General features: G+C 39.1%; 1 protein-coding gene across 1 annotated transcript in view; it reads right to left on the bottom strand.

The window, feature by feature from the left end:
• Nucleotides 1–349: 349 nt before the first annotated feature.
• The window catches only part of WIF1 (WNT inhibitory factor 1), a 68,451-nt gene continuing 42,608 nt past the window's right edge, over nt 350–26,192 (bottom strand). Inside the window, exons 3-10 of the mRNA XM_004752490.3 lie at nt 25,217–25,325; nt 17,007–17,147; nt 16,010–16,105; nt 14,933–15,028; nt 10,971–11,066; nt 4,890–4,985; nt 4,282–4,377; nt 350–1,273 (exon numbers count right to left, since the gene is read on the bottom strand). Coding sequence (XP_004752547.1) covers nt 1,152–1,273; nt 4,282–4,377; nt 4,890–4,985; nt 10,971–11,066; nt 14,933–15,028; nt 16,010–16,105; nt 17,007–17,147; nt 25,217–25,325 — 852 coding nt within the window. The 3' untranslated portion in view covers nt 350–1,151. The remainder of the gene's footprint in view (nt 1,274–4,281; nt 4,378–4,889; nt 4,986–10,970; nt 11,067–14,932; nt 15,029–16,009; nt 16,106–17,006; nt 17,148–25,216; nt 25,326–26,192) is intronic.

Genomic DNA, 26,192 nt, shown 5'->3' on the forward strand with positions numbered 1-26,192 from the left:
TGTAAGATAACACACTATCATGTTCTTGGGAACCAATAGGTTTTTCATAAATGGTAGCTCTTGTCATTTGCAACATTCTGACACTAAGAAAGTCTTAGAAAGTCTCCCTCTGAAGGGATATTTAACACATTCTAGTGAAGAGACAACGTCTAAAAACCAATGCCAACTAAATGAGAGCTGACAAACATGGGAAGGTCTCGGGCAGGGCTCAGAGTGTAGCTGGGGGAGAGGGCTGGGAGGGACAGGTGGGCCTGGGGAGCCCAACTGGGTCAGAGAATAGAATCTCTTCTGTTTTTTATGATTCTGCAGAGTTTCCTTCGTAACCAACTTTATTTCCACTCACTGCAACTCATTGACACGGACTTTATTTCCATAAGATTGCACATGCACAGACCACTCCATACAACCCTCAGAAAACTAAAGCAGCACCTTTATTTTATACAAACAGTATAAAATATTCGTTATGTAAGAGCTGTGTTTTTACAATATATTATATTGCTTCAAGCCAATGCCAAAAGTCCATACGTTATAGTCCCTATTTTATTTTGTTTACAATATATTATATTGTTAAATGCCACTGCCACCATGTTCTTTCTCTCTCTCTTTCTTTCTTTCTTTCAATACTGAATTCTCTGGAATCATGGTAAGGTCAAAATTTGGTCAAAATATGGTGTATTGAGAGTTTAAGAACAAGAGGAACTTTAAAAATGTGACAAATGTCTAAACCCATGACAGTAAAATTAGAAATGTTGTAACTTCAACACGGTTAACTGCTCCATCCAAACCCTTGATTTATGCATTTCTGTTCCATGTCCAGTGTTCCCCAGGCCCTCGACACCATGAGTACATTGTAATTTTGGAAATTATTCGCCAGCTACACAACTGAAAAGACACAATTTTAACCTGATCAACTGACATAACATCTAATCTGTCCCAAAGCACTGAAACAAGAAATCTATACCATCCCGCTACAGACATACTTAGAAAACTTAAAAGGAAGAGTAAATATCAGCTCAGTGATTTATAATGAAGCTAATAAAATTCAGGCCAGTATTCTTAACTGTAATGAACATTATTTGAACATTCAACACATGAAAGTTTAACAAAGGCTATGAACTTAGTGTAACTTAAAACGTTTCAGATGTCGGAGTTCACCAGATGTAATTGGATTCAGGTGGATCCTGCCGCTCCTCAGCCTTTTTAAGTGAAGGCGTGTGCTGCCCCAGCCGGGTGCCTGCTGGCCTCAGGGCATGCATGAGGCGGGCTCCGTACCCTGTAAAATTATTCACAGCTTAAAAGAAAAGAAACTACAAAAACAGGCTCTTCAGATTCATTACTAACCATTCAAATGAAATCCATTTTCCCTTTTCAACCCAGAGTAGACCACAGCCACCACAAAAAGCCACCTGAATGAAGAGATGTTACAGGTTCAAGGTCTCTGCTAAAAAAGGAACCTATTTTAGGAATGCCATCAAATCTGGCTTCCATCAAAGCTCTGACTCCCTATAGATTTTGGCTATGCAGAAACTCTTGATGCAAAGTTTGGATGGATGGGGTCGAATGAAGGATTTTCTCCACCCAAGGTCTGGTAAGGATCTGGCACTGAGGTCCCCAAAGCAGGGATGTTCCTGCAGAGGATCTGATCATTTTCACTGCATTGCAAATCCAGCCTCGATTATATTGCTCTGGAACACTCCCCACTCTTCATCTCTTCATAGTGATCGCACAATCAAGTGTGGCGACTGCACTTACACAAAATGGGAATTTTGCAAGAACTAAGGACCTCCACCCTGCATTTTAGAGAAGGGTTATGATTTGAACAGACTCCTTATCCATGGGGATTTGTCAGTTTCAGTCATGGTGGGCATCTATCCATTTCCAGCTTAGTTGTAAGTGGACCGTAATACTAAGTTCCATAGCTTCAGACCTCCCTTTCTCCTACTTGCCAACTTCTAGAGGTGCTTGAGGCACTGACTCCTTTCTCCTGATTTCCTAAAAGGGATCCAAGGGAGCCCAAGGGAGCAATCACATTTTTAAAAATCTGCCTCCATCTTCCTGTGCATTAAAGTAGAGTTTGGCATTCCATTTGTTCCCTGTGGTTTTTAAATGCAAGCATGCCACTAAGTAACTACTGAGAACAGAATACTTTGTTCCCGAATGTGTTTCTCTGAATTGTCAGTATGTAGGCTGGTAGCTCAAGGAACAGCCAGAACATGAGCCAACAATGCACTGGAGTAAATCCTTACCCTGCTGTTCTCCCCGCCACCCATGAAGCCCGAACCTCCCTGCTGGCGAGGGTGAGCCTCAGCCAGGAAGTCTGTCTCCAATGTCCTCCTCCCCACTAACACGTCTGGGTGCCTGAGACCTCCCAAAGTGTCACCTCTCTGGGAGTCTGCTCTCTCCAGCACTCCATGCCTCCGACCTTCCTTGTCACCTCCCCATGGTCAAAATAAATCTCTTTCTTTCTGCCTGATTCTCTAAGCTCATGTACAAAATGGCTGGGTGGCCTCTCCTGGACACCACATTTGCATTTTAATCAGGCGCTGGGGCATCATCTTGAGGCAATGCCGTGAGTTGAGGGTACATCGATGACAAAACTCTCAGCAGCAGGTCGAGGAGTGGGGGGTGCATGGGGGCTGGCAGTCCTGTCCGAATTGCTCATCGATGCTACTCGAGGGCCCCTGACTTGCCTTCTTTTTGGTGATGTGACTGGTTTATCAGCAGGAACTACTCTCTTGCCATCACTCTTGGTCACCAGGTCCCAAATGTGGGTCCTAGAGGAGCTTTGCAACTGATTGATGCCTGGGATGTATAGTGTGACCTCAGCCCATCCCTAGGCTGGAGGATGTCTCAAAAGTTACTTGCATCCCGAGTTAAAGGTGGCATAAAAGATTTGGTTTACTCTTTCCCCAAGTATCTCTTGAAATGGTTAGTTTTCTGCAGTTCTTTTAGTCCAAAAAAAGCTTCCCCTAAGTGTGTCCCTGTAGGGATACATTTAGCCATTGCTACCTGTGGAAAGAACCCTTTTCCAGAAGAGCCGAACTTCTGGTTAAGCTACACCCACCTGAAGCCAATTCAATCTACCATCCAGTCAATGTAGCACGTGACAAGACTCAAGTCAATGGCTTAGTGTAGCACAGACCAGACACCAACTTGCCTTAAAACCAACAAACAAAAAAGCATGTATACCTACATATAAATGTATTAGATATACACCATAATAATATAATGTGAACATTATAAAATACACACAAAAATTAGAGATTTGAGATTGAGATATATATTTATATATGAACTTATATATAAATATAATAAAATAACAAAAAATATAAAACTATTGTCAAACCCGTCTTTTCCATCCACCTAGCTGATAACTTCCATACTCCCTGGGCTGCATAGACCACCCTTTGGAAACTGTGGCTCTAGAAAAATATCTGCTGTGAAGGTGATCTGTGCAATTTGTGTCCATTATTTTGGAAACTGACTGTGATAGGCACAAGCTGAACTTCTGCGCTTGAAGGTTATTGGATGACTGAAGCCTGCCTTCCTTCAAAGGCAAGGTGGACTGTGGGCCCAAGCTTAGGAGACGGAACGCTAGCCCCACTAGGTGGGGCATTTTCTGTCGTCTCACTGACAGGTCTCCAGTGCCTGGATTCTTGCTTGGAACAGAGAAGATCTCAATCAAAATGAAATGGTTGAATTGAATCAGTGTTGTTTTGTGCCGAAAACAGACCAGTGGTTTATCATCTCTACAGATAGCTCATTTTTGGTAGTCAGTAAATTTTAAAATAAACAACTCCATACTCCCTAGACCTTTCCTTTCTTTCCTTCTTTTTTCTTTCTTTTGTTTTTCTGCCTCAAAAGAACTTATTTGAAACATATCACAACCAATAACATTTAGTAATCTTCAAGAGCAAAATTCTTCATGTTTTATATGCTCATGGGTAGATCTTAAAGATAAAATCAGAGCCAAATAGATGTATATATTTGGTTTAGACTCTCATACTTGTTATCTCTTTCATAGTTACCACACTCTATTACCAAAGCAACCTGAATTACTGCTTTAACTTAGAAAAGTGGAGCTATTTTACAGATGTGGTGATAATTTGCACAGCTGCATTGCCCTTAGACTCTAAAACTTAGGCTCAAAGGGTTAGAGAGTTGAGGGGGCCAGGGATGAGCCCTGGGGACAGGAGGCAAACATGGGAAGCAGGGCTGAGCTACGGGTCATCTATCAGCTGCCGGAGCCAAGATAGGCTCGAGGTGCACCCTCCCACTCACTTTTATTGCAGTGTCTTCCGTGCCAGCCTTCCTGACATTGGCACTTGCTGGGCTCATGACAGGTTCCGTGGGTACCGCAGCCAGGCTCACAGACCGCTAGAACCGGAGGAGATAGAAAGTGTTTCCTGAGCTTTCACTGTTCAAGAGAATTAGTTGCTTTTCCTGCAGTTCTTTAGAATGTATTAGTTTGGGCTTCATCCCCTTTTGTTGTTTTGTTGTTGTTGTTGATTTTTCTAAGCCAATCTCCAGCTCTAAGTCAGTCTGGGACTTTCTGAAAAAAGGCCCGAGAGAGATGGTAAACTAAGCTTGATGCTTCTGAGTCACAAAAGATGTTCAGTAGGACTCGGAAACTGCTGGAATGGAAGCTCATTTTCCTTAAGAAAACCCCCAATAGTTAAAAAGCTGAGTTGCTCATGTGTGAATGTGTCCGTGTTTTCACATGCATGGATTTCATACATTGTCTTTGTTCTAGAGAAAGGGAACAAAGATGTCCTTGAGACAGGTTCATGGTGATGCTTAGGCAACATGCAGGAGGCCCAGAAGTTGTGTAGGAAGAGATCCCCGAGCTCGAGCTGATTCTGCGGTACTTACTGATTCTGGGTACTTACGCTTGGAACAGAGGTCTCCTTGGTAACCTTTGGAGCACTTACATTTGCTTTTACCAATGCATTTACCTCCATTTCGACAGGGCTGTGGGCATTTGCCTGAAACAGAGAAGGATGCAGATAAGCCAGGAACTCAGTGCTTCATTCAGAGATATTCACGTTTTTCAAGGGAATTGCAGGGCTTTGAGAGGATAAATACTTTTAGATGGCACCGATTCCCATTTATTTCAGACCTGCTCTGGCTTTGATACCGTTGGAGTTTCATTCTTAGAACAAACGGGTTAGTATTTTCACTTGTGATTTCTAATGGATATCTGTTACGATAAATGTGTTGCCCACATGCTATGTGTATATAACTTTTTTGGTAAGCAGAATAAAATTCTGTTTTGCAAACACTTGTAATTTAAGATACAGTACAGGTTAAGATGTGAATAAACCACCAAGTGATCTCTCTGAGTTCTGACTTTGAATGTCACTCTTTCTAAAAGCAGACCTACACCTGTGCCCAGTGGTATCTTTCCTAGCCAAGGATTCTCCAGAGAGCAGGGCTTGCATGCAGAGAGTTTCTTTGTTAAAGTGATCCTAGGAAACCAGAATGGGGGGACAGGGAGAGGAAAGAATGGAAGGAAGGAAAGCCAACACAAACGTGTGTGGGGGGGTTGGTCATCACTTTAGGCAACCAGGCTCTATCCTGTGCGATTCTTCTGAGAGGCCGTGGACACTGCACCTTCAAGTTACTCTTAAGAAGAGAGAGGGGAGGATTTGTTCATTGGCACCTGTCTTCCATTGGTTGAGGGTCACCCTATGGAATGACTTCCTCACACCTCCAGTATGCCCCTATGTGAGTGCTGACTGATTTTGTAGGACTCATAGGAGTCTCTGGGTAGAAAGCAGAAGTGTGGAGCAACTAAGATGGGGTACCATGAGGTTATGCCACCCAAAACAGGTTTGCACAGCAGTGACTGGAGTGAAAAGCGGGTTGAGAGGAGATATGAAGTAGGGCACCAAAGAGGCCCCATACCACACCAATGCTTTTTTTTCTAGAATGTCTTAGAGCCTCAAAATACATCACTCTTTCTTTTATGTCAGTGCCAAATGAGAATTGCTAATGTTTTCACAGCTCTTTGGGTTACAGGATTTTAGAGCTGCAGTAGGGCCTTAGATGTAAAAATGATAAAATGATAGTCTTTTATTCCAGAAGCTATTTATTCTCCCTCTGCAATCTAGAATTTACCATTCAAGGCTGGGTGATTTGAAGAAGTAGAAGAAAAAGGGTGGGTCACCCAGAGCTGACTGCATCCCGTGACTAGCATGATGGCATTCCAGAGAGAGCAAATACCCATTAGGTTTTGGGAGTGAAGGGATTTGGATTTTTTTTTATTGTTGTTCTTTTTCTTTTTTTTTTACATTTCAGCAGAATACTCATTACAAAGGTCTCAATACATAAGGGGAAGAAATGAAATCTTTATCATAAAACACACTTTTATTCTCTAAGCTCTTCTTTTTATGGTCAAAAGAGCCTTCAAATGAAGTGAGCTACTATGTTTTACGAGCAAGCGCTATGTTTGATAAACATAAATTCCATATGCAAATTATTTTGCTGAAACACTTTACTTTTCTTTTCACTTATTCACAAGGACCTTCTCCAATGTATAAATTCAGCAAAGCAACATTTAGCCATTGTGCGGACAATAGAGACATAATATTGAGATGTTAGAGTCTCTCAAAAACCTGGAATGCCATTATACCTTTAAGTTTTTCTGATGCAGGGATGTTCTAGAAACAGGCATCAAATGACCTTAATAATAGAATACTACCTTTTCACTGACTATTAAATATTCCAAAGTGTCCTTTTTGCTAAGACAATGCTAGAATAGCATTTACTATTTGGTCAAGATCCCAAGTCTTACCTAAAGCAAAGGAATGCCTTACTCAATTTCCATTTGTATCAATGAAATATCTGACCTCACCATATGTACCAAATTGGATCCTATCACAGTATTCTGCCATGCACTTGGGTTTTTCAAGTCAACAAGATGCGGGACAATAACCCTATGTCAGAAAAGATAGTACTTATTGTGAAATACTTGGTGACACCAATTTCCCCACATTCAATGAGAGGTGAACTTGGTAGCCAGGGATATCACAGAGAATGACTGGTAGAGAGAACCTTTTCATTGCTTCCATGGGTCTTTTATTTTCTTTATCAGAGGGAAGTGAGAGTGTTTGGGTTCACCACTGCCAGGAATAAGGACGTTCTCTCTTGGTTATCACACAGCAGAAATGTGACTACAGGTGACTGTCCCAAGGCCATTCCAAATCAAATCTTACGGAGCCAAAGCCTCATGAAGGTGTGACTGCTTTAAAAATCAGAATCCTCTAAGTGTCTTTAATATTGACTCCCTTTTCCTGAAAATATTTTGCAATAAATTTTATCCACTGGACAGTGGAAAAGTAAGCCAACTTGAAAGATTACACATTTTTACCCAGAACAGACTAAACATTGCCTGAAGACAAACAAATTTTACTAAGTTTATATGTTAGCATTTTACTATAACCAGTGAGTGCGGGGGGTCCGGGGAGAACAATGAGTTAGGGATTGACAAAATAAGGACATTAAACTTCCTCTGCCCATTGGATTGTAGGATAACTTAAATGTGTGACTCTGCTTCACATAGAAAACCAACAAAAATGATTTATAACAGTGCCAACAACTATCATCTCTGGGTCTTAGGATTATAGGTGATTTTTAATTGTTTTATTCGGTATTCTAAATTTTTTTATAAAGAATACTTTATACGGAGGACTATTTTTTTTAGTCCCATAGATTTCATTTTATTATTTTTTTTATTATATTTAGTTAGCCAACATATAGTACATCATTAGTTTTTCATGTAGTGTTCAACAATTTATTAGTTGTGTATAACACCCACTGCACATCACAACAGGTACCTTCCTTAATACTCTTCAGCAGGCTACCCCATCACCCCACCCTCCTCCCTTCTGTAACCCTCAGTTTTGTTTCCTGAATTCCAGAGTCTCTCACGGTTTGTCTCCTTCTCTGATTTCTTGCCCTTCATTTTTCCCTCCCTTTCCCTGTGGTCCTCCATACTATTCTTATGTCCCCCATATGACTGAAACCATATGTTAATTGTCTTTCTCTGCTTGACTTATTTCACTTAGCATAATCCCCTCCAGTTTCATACATGTCAATGCAAATGGGGGGTATTCATCCTTTCTGATGGCTAAGTAATATTCCATGGTATAGATGAACCACATCTTTATCCAGTCATCTGTTGAAGGGCATCTCAACTCCTCCCATAGTTTGGCTCTTGTGGACACTGCTGCTATGAACATTGTTCCCCTTCTTTTCACTACGTTAGAGAAGACTTTTGTAAAAATAAGAATTCATTATGTTATTTTAAAACTTCATTTATAATACAGCATAAATAACCCATGTAAACTTTTTAACTGAAAGTTCACTGAAGATCCTTGGGATAGCTAGCTATGAACCTTAAGTAACGGGATAAACGTATACTCCCTACTTCCAGGTATTTCTAACCTTGATGTTATTTGTTAACTGGCAAGAGTTCTTAAATTAAGTCAAACTGAAGTTTGGGAAGGTATCAGTCCTAATAGATGCCAGGGGAAATGAAAATATAAGTAACATCAGAATATATACCTCATGAAAAAAATAGACAATAACAAGTATTGGCAAGGATGTGGAGAAACTGGAACCTTCATACATTGCTGGTAGGAATGTAAAATAGTACAGTGGCTTTGGAAAACAGTTTTGCAGTTCCTCATAAAATTGAACATGGAGTTCACATGTGGCCTAGCAATTCCACCCCTAGGAATATACCCGAGAGCACTGAAAACATATTTCCACACAAAAACTTGTACATGAATGTTCACAGCAGCTTTATTCACAATCACCCCAAACGTGGAAACAACCAAATGTCTGTAAACTGATGAATGGATAAACAAAAGATGGTTTGTATATCCACACAATGGAATATTATTCAGCAATTAAAAGGAAGTAATCATACATGCCACAACATGGATAAATCTCAAAAACATCATGCTAAGTGAAAGAAGTCAGACACAAAGGAAAAATGTTATATGATTCTATTTATATGAAATGTTCAGAATAGGCAAATCTGAAGAGATAGAATGTAGACTAGTAGTTTCTACTACTTTGGGGAAAGGGGAATAGGGAGTGCCTGCTCCCATGAGTACAGGGTGTCTTCTGACATCCTTTGACATGTCTAATGCCATGTTCTGGAATGAGACAGAAATGGTACTGTTCTTCATGAATATATACTGAATTGCATATTTTAAAATGGTGAATTTTTGGTATGTGAATTACATCTCAATTTTAAAATAAGAATTCATAATTCAATTTTTTGTCTCTACTATACTAGAGGCACTTTTCAACTCAAGATCCATTTCCGTATTTTCTTAGTACTGTGGTTCTTGTAATAGAAACAAGACATTTCCTAGAGGGATTTGAGAATAACTTGTGATAGGGATAATCAGGAGCCTTCAAAGGCCTACATTTTTAGTGTAGTAAGGGAAAAAAGGAATAGAAATCATTGTCTCTGCCAATGGAAAGTTGTAAACCCAAGGACATACTTACATGTAGAGAAATGAATCCAAGAACAAAGATTCATGAATATGATTTAGCTAAGTAAGTGAAGTCTGAGAGTAAGTGTGGGGAGAAAATTGAGGGGAATTAGTTCAGAGATATCTTTATCAGGGTAATTAATAAGAACAGAAACCATATCCTGACAATTAATTACATGTTCTATGGAAACTTCAGAGGTATTTCACTTGAACTCTATCAAAAATGGTTACTTCATCTACTACTCATTAAAGTACAAATAAATTAGAGGTTGAAAGATAAAATTATTGTTAATATTACTTAATTTTGAGCCCACTGCAACCCACTTCAGAAAGTATGGTGATACTAAACACAGCAGTATTTTACAGATAAAATATGGCTGGAAATGAAAATGCTATATTCCAGAACTTCCAAAAAGGCAGCAACAGGGCACCCTTAGGAGACAGGCTCATGTTCTTTTTCTCCTTCCTGAATGAAGCACTGGTGTTATCCATTTTCTGGATCATAAAGCAATCTAGGATGCGGTTGACTCATTGCTGAATTTAATAGGAAGATTCAGCGATCTGCTGAGGGTTACATGGCTGGTAGGAGGCAGAGCCAGGATAAGCAGTTTGAGATCCTGATTCTGAAAACAATGACTATCTACCACATTCCACCCTTAAGTTTTTCTTTCTTTCTATGGAAGCATGACCAAAATATCATGAAGGCACAATGAAGACCTAACTGCATTGATTTGAAGTTCACAGCTCAATTATTTTTTTACCTGAATAAACATTCATGTGACACTTCATCAATCAAGATATAGAGCATTTTTCGTACCCCATAAAGTTCCTCTGTGCCCCCAACAACCAACCTGGTTTCTACTATCATCCATTAATTTTGCCTGTTCTTCAACTTCATAAAAATAGAATCGTGCAGTATGCACTTTTCCCTTTACTTAACATCTGTGTGGTTCATTTTTGTACTGTGTGCTGTTAGTTTGTTCTATTTTTTTAAAATTGTTGTGCACCCTTTCTCCCCTTTCCTTGAATCTATCCTTTCCTCTTAGATGGGTTACTGGCTCTAATTTAGGGAAGAAATTCTATGCCTGCAGGTAGGTAAAAAATCCACCTGTCCCAAAACTCTGGTCTACATTTCTAGGCTGAAGCGAGGGGCTCTGCACAATGAGAAGGAGACAAACTCACTAATAAGAAACAACACAACATGCCAAATAATACAAACCCAGATATGACTGAGTCAGAGTGTGGGCTCAGAGTCATCCGGCGCCCACTGCCCCACCTTTAGGAAAAATGAAGATGGTATATCTAGTGAAAAGAAACCACTGACCTGAGACCTTGGATAAGCTATTCATTGTCTCTGGGCTTCAGTTTCCTCACTGAAAAAATGATGGGGGTAGGTGGAGTACTGAGGCTCCCCTCCACCCCCCAGAAACAAAGAGAATGCAGAAAGTCAATACTCACTTATTTCACACTGTTCTCCCTCTAGTCCTGGAGGGCAAATACACTTTCCAGGGTAGAAACAGGTCCCTCCGTTAAAGCAGGTGGTTGAGCAGTTTGCTATTAGAATGGATAACATGGGTAATTGCATTAGAGAGTAGGTTAAACCTTAAAAAAAAAAATCCAACTTCACTTAAAGTGAGGTGATATTTCTGAGACATCTGCCTCCTGCCCATTTACTTAGTCAAGTAAGCCACTTTGCAAATGCAAAAATTGTAACCAACTGCTTGATCATTGACAGATTTCAACAACATAATACAATAGCACATACATTATATACTATTCTCTCCCTGGAGGCTTCTATTTTAGAGAAAAAAAAAGGCAAGATGTATAAAAAAAAGTTATGTTTTTATTTTCTTGTAACTATGCCCTTAAGAAAGGAACACTATAAACACCCTAAAATATTTTTTGACGTTAAAAGAAGAGTAAAAAGGAGAAGACTTATTTTAGAATAGATAAAAGGGAGAAAGGCCATAAATACTAGGAGCTGGCAAAGGAGAAAGCAACTTTTTTTTTTTTTTTTCCCCCAGAACAAGAACAGAGATTCATCTTATGTAATAGGGATTTTAAAAAATAGACTTTTATGACATTTGGAAGAAGGAGTCCTGGTGTTTGGGAAAGGACAGACTGTCAATCCTCCTCAGATCCCACAGGAATGGGAGTGTGCAGCAGCTACTTGGACAGATTATTGTGGTGGTCCAATTAACTAGATTTTCCAGGCAATAATCATACTGTTTGTAATTCATCCTAAACCCTGTCTTTGTGTCAACTTCTGGAATTTCACTGCTTACACCTAAAATAAAGGGAGGACAAAAATGGGGACAAGGGTAGAGTAAGTATCTAAAAATAGACAGGTTGGCTCCTTCTAGAAAAGAGATGAAAATGAGAGCTTGGATTCTCAGCAATTCCAGTTATAGGGCCTATTTGTTCTTGTTCTATATAAAATGGGCCAAAGTTGGCTACAGATGAACAAATGCTGAAGTAAGCTTCCAGTAGGAAAATCAGAGAGGAGATCCAAAATTTATATGTATGCTTTCTTTGTGGAAAAGCAGTCCAACCTGCATGTTCTGCAAGTATCGTGCTTCTTAAATGATAGAGCTTTTTGTTTAAACCACAAGGATCTGCCCTCTTAAGGCAATGCTGTACTTGCTTTGGCAAACACAGCCTCCCAATGCAGAAGGGAACAGCAGCATTTGGGTATAGAATTTAGGATTTAGGAGAACCAGCTCTTTGGGCTTCCTCCTTGCTAACTGCTCCTAGTATTGTTACGGCAGGACAGTTGTTTTTACAAGTGTGATTCTGTCTCCCCACCTGTCTCTGTGTCTCCTGGGGAATGAAGAAGAGACAAGAAAACATCAGGATCAGGGTCTGCTTGGCCAGAGCCTTCTGGGCACTACCCCTTCTAAAGAATAGAATGGGATGAACCTGGGAGCTGAACTGTAAGTCTCAGAATGATGACAAAGCTATTTAAAGAATGTGGCCATGCTCTTAGTATTGGTACAATTCTTTACAAGCTTCTCTACATTTCTGTTGTGCAATGATTCTGGACTAGGAAAATGCACAGAGGCACTAGGTAACTTTCACTGGGGCTAAGGGCATGCCGAGCCAGGGCTTAACTTTTCATTTCCTAAAGCTGGCAACAGAAGTCCCAAGAGCCACCAAAAGTTAATCTTTAATGTTGCTTCAAATATGTTATGCTCAGCTCTAGTTCTGTGCCAGTAATTAAGCCATTTTTCAGAAGCTCTATACTCCCTCCTGGATGATAAATGCATCTTTTTGTTGAGGTAATAAAAGCCATTATTTTTTAATATTCCCAGATCTCCAATGAGACCAAGTGGAATTTCAACAGACTTTCCAAAAGAATAATAATAAAAAGTTACTGGAGTCTAAGAAGTAGGGAAAAGTTTTCATCTGAAATGTAAAATATTACAAAGTGTAAAACATACTGGAATCCACATATTTTCCTTCAACAGTGACCACACAGTGTTTGTGACTCCATAGCATTAGAAAAACATTGCAGTTGGCACTCCATTGTTCAGACGACACCAATGACGGTCACATCTCAGTAAGCAGCCCTCACAAACAATCTCTTTGAACCTTTTCATACCTGAGTTCTTCATCCAAACCTCTGAGGGATTTGCTGTTTCCTAACAAGTTTTGTGATAATCTGAGCTTAATTCTACGTTACGAATCGCCCAATTTTGGAAGAGCGGAGATGTTGAGTGCTAAATTTTGACAAATAAATTTTGACAAATAAAAAGAAACTTTTTTTACTCACTGGCTCTTCTTATCTTGTCCTTAGTGCTTAACCTTTATGAATCCAAACTTAAGTTAAATCCAATACTCTAGTTTTATATCACTTAAAAATAAATGGTAGAGATGGTCACAAAGATTATCTCCCCAGCTTGGGGCTGGGGAGCCAGGGGCAGTGGCTTAATTCCTAATCTAGAGATCAGAGGGGCACCTAGGTGGCTCAGGTCATGATCCCATGGTCCCAGGATGGAGCCCTGCATTGAGCTCCCTGCTCAGCAGGGAGTCTGCTTCTCCCTCTCCCTCCATTTGTGCTCTATCTCTCTCTCTCAAATAAATAAAAATCTTAAAAAAAAAAAAAAGTTTAGAGATGGGAAAAGTGTGACCCACAAGGAGATAAAGTCATCAGCCCAGATACAGAGTCACTTGAGGAGGAATGGGAACCCCAGCAGGTAGCCTGAATGACAACACAGTACCCCAGAGGGTGTGAGTTTGGGCCAAGCTACTGGAGTTCTGTAAACTTCATTTCGCTTCTCTGAGAATGAAGCAGATAAAACTTTACATATCTCAAAAGGCTGTTGAGTGTAAAATCAGAAAAAGTTGTGAAGTACTTTATGTATCATGGAAGAGCAGACCCCTGTGAATTATTCTCTGACTCATGCTGAGGGATTCTTCCAGGAGCTCTTCCTTCTTTTTAAAAAAGTGGTTCATTTCAATCTTAATTGGTGTTGACTGCATGATCACTGAAGAGACACTTCTCAAAACTAACATAGCTTTTCATTTCATAGCATGTATTTATTTAAAAAAAAAACAAGGCTCTACTCACGCAATGAGAGTTTTTGACACAAGGATAATGTCAATAAATAAATACACTTTGCATGATATTATTTAAGTTTTTACCCCCATGAAAGATGTGAATCAGGCAAAACAAATTGGTATCTTGTAAAGCCTATAGACCGTTCAATATTTTAGAGGCAAGTTTGAACCCACTTTCTGAGAGTAAGCCTGGCGAAAGTGCTGCGTCACAGGAAGGCGGAAGACCATCTCTCCTGGCTGTCCTCTGTGAGCAGATCATTGAATTGGCAGTCAGTTGGGAAAGGTGGAGCAGGTTGTTTCATTTCAGTCTTAGAAGCTCACCCATAAAACAGAATGAAGACATACCCAAACCTCACATGGTGCACAAAACTCCATGTTCCCCTCCCATCAAGTTGTCAGTGGGAGACAGCTGCCCAGTCTGCACCTGGGACAGTCACCTAGGTAGGACCATGAGGCACATTCCTGTCCATGGAACAGAAGAGGTGTGGAAGTTTTGGAAATCACTTCTTGGGATTTTTTTTTTTTTTTTTTTAAATCAGTGTCTACTCCAGTCTCCTTCTCTGCTCACTGACTGGTTCCTGAAAGCTCCAGATCTCTAGGTGGAAGGTGTCAGGATCCTCGAATCATAGCATGGAGGGCAGCCCCACTCACTGTAGGGATTCCTGCACTGGAGCATTCTGTGAGTACAAGCAAACTTCTAGTGTGTTGAACTACACCAAAATTTGGGGTTAAAGTTATTATAGCAGTTTTACACCCTAATAATAGAGCTATTATGGAGAGTGATGGTATATCAAATATACTTCTTTTAACTAAACATTTATAAAGTAAAAAGAACCTTGTTCTTAGAAAGAAACCGTTACCTTTATCACAATTGACTCCATAGAAACCAGGTGGGCAGATGCAGAACCCAGGAGTGACACAAAGCCCGCCATTCATACACCGTGGTGTGCAAAGGGCTGAGAGAGAGAGAGAGAGTGCTCTGATTAAGGCCAAGTAGGGTTTTGGGGAAGGACCATTTCGGAAATATCGATAATACAATAGCTCTACATTTTTTGATCTTTGTGGTAGACTCTAAGGTCTTTAGAGATACAGGTGTGCTTTTATGCTTTTATTATTTATGAATTGTAAATGAGGTGTTTTTTTTTAAATGAGGTGTTTTTAAACTAATTTCATAGGTGAGAATTTTAGAATTGTTCCATTTCGGTGGCTGATGAAAATTTGCCTAGAATCATTACTTTGATTAAGACATGGGTTTCTTAAGATTTTAAATATTTTTCTGTGCCCTATTTCCTACATCTTCTAATTCCAAAATATAGGCAAATGGGAAAAATTCTTATGTCTTAGTTTTACTCTCATCAATTAAGCTGTTGGTATTTAAGCATTCTGTGGTTAGTCCACATTTTCCTCTTAACTCTTTCATATAATAGTAATTTCACTGAGATAGATATACTTACAATACAAATAATTTTTACCTTTTTTTTTTTTTGGCCTCATAGTAACTACATAACTCAGGTGTAGACTTAGTTGTGAATCAAGTTACTTTGAATTGGAGTAGCTACTGTCAAATCAATCATAATAATTAGCTTTTAAAATCCAATTTAAGTGGAGGAGAAAAACTTCAAAACTTTCATAAGATTATGCCAAGGCATAGTGTGTATAATAGTGAATTAGGGATGGGGGTGGGTCGTGGCTGTGAAGAATGCAGACATTGTGCTAACATTCTCTGTCCCGTCGCCATATATTGGATTTAACAGAAAACCACTCTTAGAAGTACTCTCCAACTGCTCTTCTGCGGCTCTTTAAGATTTTACCAATTTTATGGTAGGACCAGCAAAATAATTTCAAAGATTGTGTTAAGAAAGCTTATGTGGGGCTCTTGTGTGACATCAGTTTCATTAGGAAGCAAGGGAGGGTAGCTGGCTCTCTCCATTCTTTACCTTTCTCACAGTGAGGGCCATAGAATCCATCAGGACACTGGCAGATGCGTCTTTCATTGCAAAAACCTCCATTTCGGCACCCTCCTGGGCATTCAGCTTCACCAAAGAGAAACATGGTTATATGGACACCTCTGAAATTGTGTTGGGTGAATTACAGCAAGCATGAAGAAGTTAGCGGTGACCTTTACCTGCAGTGCCCTGATTATCCTAATTTACTGAATACTGGTAAGTTCTACCTATATTCTCTCTCTGTACCTCTTGTGCTTCACTAAATCCTCAACAAAGCCAGATTTTGCATCTCTCAAATCTACTTCCAGCAGTAGGGGGGCTCAAGGAAGAAGGCAAAGCAAGCTTTATTCTGCCTTCACCCCTACCTATCAATCTACTGGACTTTCTTAAATTCACACTGAAATAAATGATATGGCCCACAACGTTTACTTTCAGAGGGTGGAATGGCCTTTTGGTTCATCTTTAGAGCACTGAAGGCCTCTAGAGCTTAAATTCTGTGCTGGAAAACCTTGCATCAAGATGGGGGGAAAAATCTAGGCCTTCATGCTTAAATGGGCATCAGGGTGAGATGCCTTTGCCTGGCAGACATTGTTGTTGTGACGGTGGTACCCTGTTCTCTGGGGAGGTCGGCAGCACCAAGCTTGTGGTGGGGGTGGGAGTGGTATTGCCTTAACAGGTAGTAGTTGCTGGTAATGCCTGGCAACCTTGCTATGAAGTTGGGGACTCCCAAAGATTGTGTTGGAGGAGGGGAAGGAGAGAGGTAGAAGAGATGGCTTTTGAAGGGGTATTGGTAGTTAAAATTGTGAGTGGTGTCATAGCAGAGAAAAGCTCTTAATACCATACTGGACTCCGCAGTAACCAGCCCCTCTACACATTGGTGTGGTTATAATTATACCAAAAAATTATCTGTCTGTCTATTATCTATCTTTTTACCCATATCACACCCAAAAGCCTTCTGAGCCTTCTCTTGATGGGGATTACTGATTACCTTGTTGACATGTTTTAAAGAAGATAGCATTTTGAGGCGTCTGCAGGATGGTGTTGCCTTCAGAATTCATTACAATCACATTCACTTCAAATGCTGCCACTCCATCTTGTTTTCCAAGACATGGGAAACCAACTTGAACAACTAAGGAAAAAATAAGTATAGAGAAAGAGTTTATCTAGTTGATTCCAGTTGCATAGAAATCTTGGTAAGAGAGACAAAGCAAAGCAAAAATGGTCACATTGCATTTTTTGATAGTCTTATATCTCCACCAGAGTAGAGACTGTATTTTGACCATATGGGTGTTTTCCACAGAACTTACATATCATGCTGGGCGGAGAAAGAATGAATGACTCATTAGTTTGTGCTCTGCTAATATGGAATCTGGGATTTTTTTTTTTTTTTTCCCTAGTCTGGGCTTGTACTATCTTGAAAAAAAAAAAAAAAAAAAGATTTTCTTTAAAAATTAAAGGTGCAAATAGGCAACACAGATTGATTAATTAGGGAAAGAAACCTTGTGGATACCTTCACCAGCCTCCATATAATCCAAAAACAGCTAAAAAACAGTATTCCAGAATCTATTAAATAAAGACCCATAGACACTAGTTTATTTTTACTTTGTGTGCCTGAAAGTTTCACAATATTTTCTTTGGAAATATTCTACAACTCAGACTAGACTCTACTTGTTGGAATGAGTTTGTGAAGCTAATATTTTCTCAGCTATTTGTTACTATTAAGGAGTGTTCATATCTTGGGGATCTAGAAGGGAGTTTGGTATAATAAAATAAGCTTATATCTAACCGTTTAGGTTCCTAAAAACAAGCTATTTTTATGTGTGTGTGAGTGTAATGATCACTCAGGGTATGTAGATGTTGACTTAGCAAAGAGTGACAACTAATGATGATGGTGTACTGGGAGAGCAAGAAGGCCACCAACTCTGGAATGCCCACAAGTCAGTGGGTGGAAAATGGATCAAGTCATTGGCTAAGAGAGAGATTATGTAAATTTATTCTTCTTCTGTTTTTTAAAGTAGGCTCCATGTTCATGTGGACCTGAGTTCAAGACCTGAGCTGAGATCAAGAGTCAAGATGCCTAGTCAACTTAGTCCTCGATTATGTAAATTTCTAAAATCCACCAGATTATCGTTAACATATCCACTGGGGAATACTGATCTAACTGATCCAATAGGCTCTAGTTCTTTCTTATAAATAGGAAGAAATTTTGCTAATAAGTAGATATTTGAAATTTTGCTTCATTTTGTTTGTATATAGCAGGTTATTCTTACCAAGCTTGGGGAAGTCGTACCAAGCCAAGAAAAATCCTTTCCCTTTAGAGTTTCCATAAACCTTTCCCCTAAGCTCATAAGACGGAATGATTTGGAAATTGGTTTGCTCTTCCATAAGGTGTTGCACGCAAGCTGGTCATACAATCTTTTCAATGCGCTTAACAACCAAAAACCCCTCTCAAAGCTTTGACATTGTCAGTATTTATTACTGTGCCATTCTCAAAATAATAGGTCTTTCCAGTTCTCCTGAATCTTGAGATCCAAGCGTTGCAACTAATCAATTAAACAGTAAAAAGGAAATACATTTTAACAGAAATAAAAAGAGAGAGAAAACCAAAATTGTGCCAGAAGTTTCAAAGTAAAATTGTCCCTGCTGAAAGCCTTGCTTTAATGAAATCTTAGACACAAAAATGCCAATTTACAAAACACAAAAAATCCATTGTAGGGATTTCCATTTCAAAAAGAAGCAAGAGTTGACAAATTTCTCTTCCAATGCATTTTCACTTGGTTCAGTTATAAAATTTTCGAACTATTGTTTTCCAGGTGCATCTATTTTTCTGGACCTTACTTAGCCTGAACTTCACAGCCCACTTAATTCTTTAAAAAAGGCACTTCATGGGGCGTGTGGGTGTCATAGTCGGTTGAGCATCCAGCTCTTGGTTTCTGCTTAAGTCATAGTCTCAGGATTGTGGGATCAAGCCCCATGTCTGGCTCTGCACTCGGTATAAAGCCTGCTTAAGATTCTCTCCCTTCCTCTCCCTCTGCCCCACTCTTTTACCTTTCCCTCTCTCTCTCTCTTCCTCTCTAAAACAAAAACAAAAATAATTTGTCAAAGCATTCACTCATATAGCATATTTATGCCTAATTCTGTCAAATGCAAAAGAAAAGTCTTTTGTATTTTTGAATGAAAAACTTTAGACAATCTTGGCAGATAACTAAAGATGTAGCATCATTATTTTCTTAGTAAACCATAGGTAAGCTATCTCTAAGAGTTATTGTACTAATCTAAAATTATGTTCAATTCATATTAATATTCATATGAGATATTTTCCTTCTTCATCTTTTAAAGATCTAACAATCTAGGTTTAAAACTGTGCTCATTTTCCTTACATATTTATAATCACAACTTAGCAAATTCAACTTCAATTAAAAATGAAAACATCACAATTACCCTCAGCCCAGGTGGAAAAGTTTTACCAACAAATACCTATTTCTTTAGAAACAAGAGGTATGTCAGCATAATTATGGTCTGAATCTCAATACAGAATGATTTGAAAGGAACTAGGAAATAAAGTTTAAAAGTTAGGAGGCACATAGTTTATGAGTTTCAATGAATTAACTTTTAAAATAAAAGTAGAAATTAATAAAAGATATGTAAATAACACTAATTACATTTGCTTATTTTTCCGTTTTAAAACTTGAAATAGAAATTTTATTTTTGTGTGTGTGTGTGTAAATTCTACCCGTCCTCCTTTCTGCTTATATATTTTATTTATAAGACTATTCAAGTAATACAAATTATAATTATAGTTTTTAAAATGTTTCCAAAAAATTTGCTTAAAAAAAAAAAACACCAAAACACCTGAGGTGCCTGGGTGGCTCAATCAGTTGAGTGCCTGACTCTTGATTTCAGCTTGGGTCATGGTCTTGGGGTTGTGAGATCAGGCCCAACACTGGGTTCTTTGCTTAGCAGGGAGTCTGCTTGAGATTGTCTTTCCCTCTCCCTGTGCCACTCCCCCCTCAAATAAAAACACAACAACAACAACAAAAAAAACCCCACACCTGACTTCTAGTTGTAATTGACTTTTGTGCAACTTGTGCTCTACCCAAACTAGATTTCTTTCTGTTCCTCAGCATGTGGTATATGGCCACACTGTCCTGACCGCACACCCACCCTGCTGCTTGGAATATTCTTTCTCTTCCTTTTTGTCCAGTGTCCTCCTACTCATCTTTCAAGATCAAAATGAAACATTTCTGTCACTTTCTCTGTAGTCTACCCTAACACCCCCTGCCTAAATCATTTCACTTATGTATTTCACCAATACTCTATACATGATTTCTTATAATGATTTAATTATGATTCTGTATCCTTCGCTAAGGATGAGATTTTCAACAGCAAAGACCATACCTTGTTCTTTTTTGTCATTTCAGCACCTAACCTATCGTCCGTCACAGACTAGGCATTGACAGACACATAGACAAACCTTGTGGGAGACACACCCACATACCCTCATACACACCAGCACACGTCCCCATTAAGTAGACAAATTCCCCATAGACCGGAGGGATGGGGGATACAGAGAGTAAGACATGAAGAGTGTGCATGCCGAAAAACACACCCACAAAGAAAAAGATCTCGAAGAAAAAGCACAGTCGCCCTACTTTCAGGGAATAACAGACACGTGATAGTTACGTTGTGTTTTTGCAACAATAAGCATCTGAGGAGAGGGCCGCTTTCACCGAGAGCCAGATGAAATTAGTCCAGATGTCGTGAATTCCAGGACAGTCTCGATTGTATAACTGAAGCTGAGGTAAATTAAAACAACTCAGAAAGACGGAAGCAGATTGAATGTAACTCCCGTGGCATTCAAGTGCACACGGATGTGAAGCTGACTGCAACAAACTGACTCGTACACAGCCAATGTATTCCTATTCCACACAGAGAGGAGGGTCTCCAGGCACGAGAGCCACTGCCCTGAGGAAGGACAGGATGAGAGCGAGAGCGCACGCGCGGCACCACGTGACCACAAATCGCCGGACGACCGTCATACGCTCATCGGTAACCCAAGCTGTGCTCACCGCCATTCGTTCTCTCAGCCAATACTGAGCACCCTCCCTGCTGAGGTGTGGGTTCCCTGCAGCATTAGCACCTACTGAAAAATGTCTAGACATGGAATTCCTGAAATCTTTGGTTGAAAAAGAAGCCGGCTGTCTTGGGTTCATGGTATGACAGAAGCTGTGTTCAAAGAGGTAAAGCCTTGGCTTGATGGAAACTGTTTTTTGTTCTCCAGTTTTACTGAAGCAGCCTGCAGTTTGTATTTCCTGTTTTTATTTTCTTCAGATGCCAGAAGGCAGGCCCTTTGTAACTGTTAAAGATCAAGAATGTTCTTGTTCGTGCAATGTTTAGGCATCGAGGAGTCTGAGGGGATGATGAAAGAACGACTTAGCAGCGTGAGGGTATAAAACAGACCAGTAGAATAATGAATACTACCTGTATGTTTAGGGCCAAAGACACACTGATTTGGTTACTTTTTAATAATTCAAGGTACCCTTACTGCTCCTACTGTGGGGACTGAGCTAATAAGACTAATGAATAACTGCCCTGCAACGAGCTAAAATTCCCATAAACTTCTTGCACCTGCATTTCTGCAAACAAGTCCCACATCTGCCTTCAAAACCCTATGTTCTGGGGTATGGGGGTTGGGGGGGGTCGTATATGCAGTGTGTGTGTGTGTGTGTGTGTGATTAGAAATTGAAATTTTATCTCAGTATGGTGTGTTAAAATATTGGCACATCATATATTCAAAATTTGATTGTTTCAGTATCTGAAGAAATAGAATTTCAGTAAGCTTTTTTTTTTTTTTTTTTTAACTAAGGTGAATAAGGCTGGGAAGATTTAGGTTACAAGCATTAAATTGGAAACTCAAAGATGCAAGATTTATTGGAAGTTCAGCAGGTGTAACTGAATAATTGATTTAATTATTTAATGGGCTACAATGAACTTGTGTTCCTTAAATAACCAGAAAACAGCAAAGGAAAAACTTAAGAATATAAATTGGAAATTGAGAGATCTATTATGTATTTATTTTACTCCTGACTGCATCTAAAAAGAAAGAGCAAAAAATATGATTGAGAAAATTATCTTTGACTACAAAAAAACACTGTGTGACATGGCATGAGACTGAGTAATGGCCACACTCCAAGAATGTTCTTGTCTCCGTGATGTAGCAGTATGTGATTGCAGTAGCAATGCCCTCTGTGTAGATCAGTGATGCCCATGGATCTGCAAGGGGCATCCATAGCTGTGGGGCTATAAATCTCAGGTGAGTTTATCTCCAGAATCCAAGGCCTCATTCCTTCATAGGACCTTTCTAGAACCCCAAACCCATCAGGATTGGAAGCAAATACTCTGGAAGGGCTGACTCTTGGGTCATCCCTGCAGCCCAGGGATGACCCAAGGGAAACCCAAATTCACACTCTTGCTGTCTACACCCACATGGGGACCTATGCCAAGAAACTGAAAAAACTCTGCTTATTTAGTCCCCAGCTCTTTCTGTTCTGGGATGTAAAAATAAAGATCCACAGGCAGTAGTAGATGACCAAAACCTGAAAATGGACTTTATAAGACTATCTGATTTCTTAATTATTGCATAGATTTATAGGAGTGCTTATTGACATTTTCATTAGACATCAAAGTTATTCTAACATTCCTCTGGAAGAATAAGACTAATTTTTTTTTTTTAGAAAGGACAGGGTTATGGTATCAGTTATTTAAAAATTTTATAAAACTAAAAATATTACAGTATTAGAACAAATAGTAAGCTATAAAACTCTATGTATGGAAGAACTTAATGTGAAATAAAAGGTATATCTTGAATCAATTCAACCTCTTATACAGGAAAAGCTGAATACTCAGGAAAATAATTCAGATGAGAGCCCTACCTCCTACTATTGTCAAAATAAATTTGATAAAATGCTAGAAGCATGTTCTAGTTATTACATAATTATCACATAATTGCTCTCTGAAGAAGAATTAATTTTTAAGCATAAAAGTAGTCAGGAATGGAGTGCCTAGGTAACTCAGTGGGTTAAGCCTGGACCTTTGGCTCAGGTCATGATCCCAGTGTGGGATGGAGGGCCCCCTCCCCAGTCGGGCTCTCTGCTCAGCGGGGAGCCTGCTTCCTCCTCTCTCTCTGCCTACTTGTGATCTCTCTCTGTCAAATAAATAAAATTTTTTTTAAAAAGTAGGAAAAAATGACAAAGGGAAAGATAGTTTTGATCACATAGGACTTAGATTCTGCATATCCTTGCCTTCAAAAAAATAATAAACTGAAAAATATACCAGAAAGTATAAACAGTAATATAAAAATAATAATATGTAATAATATAGAATATATAATTTATTACAAGTCAATAAATTATTTTATATTTTCAATATAAAAATAAGCATGGCTAACTGACATTTTACATTATATAGATAGAGGAAAATGTCTTCTACCTCGGTTGGAACAAAAAATATCAAATTAAAAGAACACTAAGAGGGACGCCTAGATGGCTCAGTGGGTTAAGCCACTGCCTTCGGCTCAGGTCATGATCCCAGGGTCCTGGGATCGAGTCCCGCATCGGGCTCTCTGCTCAGCAGGGAGCCTGCTTCCTCCTCTCTCTCTCTCTGCCTGCCTCTCTGCCTACTTGTGATCTCTCTCTGTCAAATAAATAAATAAATTCTTTAAAAAAAGAAAAAAAAAAGAACACTAAGAAACCTCTTTCCACTTTCTAAGTCAGCAAAAGAGTTCCCATGATTAATAACCCACGTTGATGATGTTATGGTGAGCTAGGCCCTCTCCCACACTGCTAGCCAGGATACAAATGGGCACAACCTTTGTGGAAAGTAATTTGGCATTTTGGCAATTTTTTCTAAAAGCCTTTGGAAATGCTCATAGTTCATGTCCTTTGACACAATAATTGTACTTCTAAGAATCTACTTTAATAAAATAATGAGATGAGCTCTAAGACTTTGATACAAACATTAATCCAGTAAGTATTTTATGAAGTCCTGTTCTGTGTTGGGCTCTGTGCTGGCAGTCATGATGAATAATGGGCTTTCTACTCACTGACCATCTATTACTTTAAAAACGATGTTTATTGTGATATTCCTAGTATGAAAACCCTGAAAACAATCCAAGTAACACACAATGAGGGAATGAGTAAACTAATTATGAGTATGTTCATAAAATGGATAATAAGGACATCAAAAACAACTTTTGGAAAAATCTAAAATGACACTGGAAAATTATTTTGTTGAAGTGTTAAAAGCCCCCCCCCAAAAAAAACCAACTATAGTGCAAAATCAAATATATATTCTATTATCACAACTATGGAAAAATTTATATTTCTAGATGAGAAAGAAACACACATGTATTTGACCATGTTAACATAAGTGATCTCTGTACTTCTCTGAAAGTCATGAAATCTGGTCTCAGCTTCACTGCTTATTACTCATATATGACTTTGGGAAGTCAGTGAAGCCTCAGAAGGCTTAGTTTTCTAATTTGTACAATGGGGTGGTAATTCTGGCCTTGACTCCCTCCCAGAACTCAAATTGGAGAAGGCCTGAGCTGCTGTTTTACATGCTGAACATCTCCAATTTTTTAGTATATGTGCTGCCGAAGCGAGCACTACATGCTGAACATCTCTAAACAAATACCCTATACTGTGTTTTCTCAGCAGAGAAGGTAGATTAGCTCTGATATGTTAACACATTTCTCCCACTTTTCCATTGTCTCTTTGCTCCTTCAAATTCTTATTTAATACAATACTCATTTGGGTAAAGTTTTTCTCAATGTATCCCATTTCCCCCCAATCACTTGCTTTGCATCTTTGCCACATTTATGTGCACTACATTAATTCATAATAATTATTGGCTGGATATATCTCATGTAATGACTTTCTTTTTTTAATCTGGAATTGCTTATGAACCAGGACTATGTCAAGTCTTCAGCAAATTAGGAAACAGCCATTTTGTTACTCCCATTCTTACTTTCTGTCCAAAGGAGGTAGGGACATAATAATCGAGCTGCCCTAAAATCATCGGATCTCTTCAGGAAAACATTCCATGATTCCTCTGACGGGTGACTTCCAGGTCTTGAAATTATTTCCATCACCATTACAAGTGTAGACTCCACCCCCTCGCAAGGCAAAGACCACCCACCTGATGCCTTGTGGGGCACTGTTCCCAGCAGAGGGACATTGATGGTTGGGTCTGCCATGATGCCTTTATCCAGGGAGCGTAAGGACAGGAATTCATAGAAGTATTCTGCCTACAACAAAAGGCATTGACAATCAGTACCATGGGGACCATGGAGTGTGAGAAGGCATTTCTTAACTGGTCACTCCTCTGATAGGAGAGTGACATTTTTCACTACAGGAAATCTGGAATACATGACCTCTGAAAGTCTTTGTAGGCATAACTCACTCTTCTGGATTTTAGGACTCTAGAATTGGACTCTGGAGAGAAGGATGCTTTAAAAACATTAATGACATCTATCCAGTATATCCATAAGGTGGCTTTTTAGCTTAAACAATATTATTTAGTTACTGTTTCTTAAAAGGATTTAGGAAAAAAGCTCTTAAGGAAACAATTGGTATCAAAACAATCGGCAGCTAGTCCTTAGAAAATCCATCTCAGCTTCTTGGGTCATTCTTTAATTCTTTAATTCATTCTTTAATTCAAATTTGAGGTGAGTCTTTTGATCAGAATTTGGAAAGCTGTAATACGTAAGGGATAATGAAAGCAGTAAGCTATTGGCAAAAGAAGATATGAAAGTCCAAAACTAATGACTTTGTTGTGAATATTTATTTTTCAGTATCCTTCCCTTTGGCACGTTTACATTTAAGGTCTCAATTTAATTATGGAGAGAAAAGCCTAAAAGTGTAAAAACCACCATTGCAATATAACATCCTGTAAAATTTTACATTGTAAACATTTTTCATTTTCCCACTAAGTCTAGTAGAGAAAATGGTACCTGTTATTTGAATAACCACAAAATACTGAAAATGGTGAAGTATAATCTCCCTGGAGAGCTCTGATGCTTAAGTGATTCTCAGCTGGGTTATTCAAAGGATTTATGATGGAATCATGTTCTTGCTTGGGAATAAAGAGCAATCAATAAATAGTGCAGATGCCA

Source organism: Mustela putorius, unplaced genomic scaffold, assembly GCF_011764305.1.
Source record: "Mustela putorius furo isolate JIRA1106 unplaced genomic scaffold, ASM1176430v1.1 tig00537227_pilon_pilon_pilon, whole genome shotgun sequence".
NCBI lineage: Eukaryota > Metazoa > Chordata > Mammalia > Carnivora > Mustelidae > Mustela > Mustela putorius.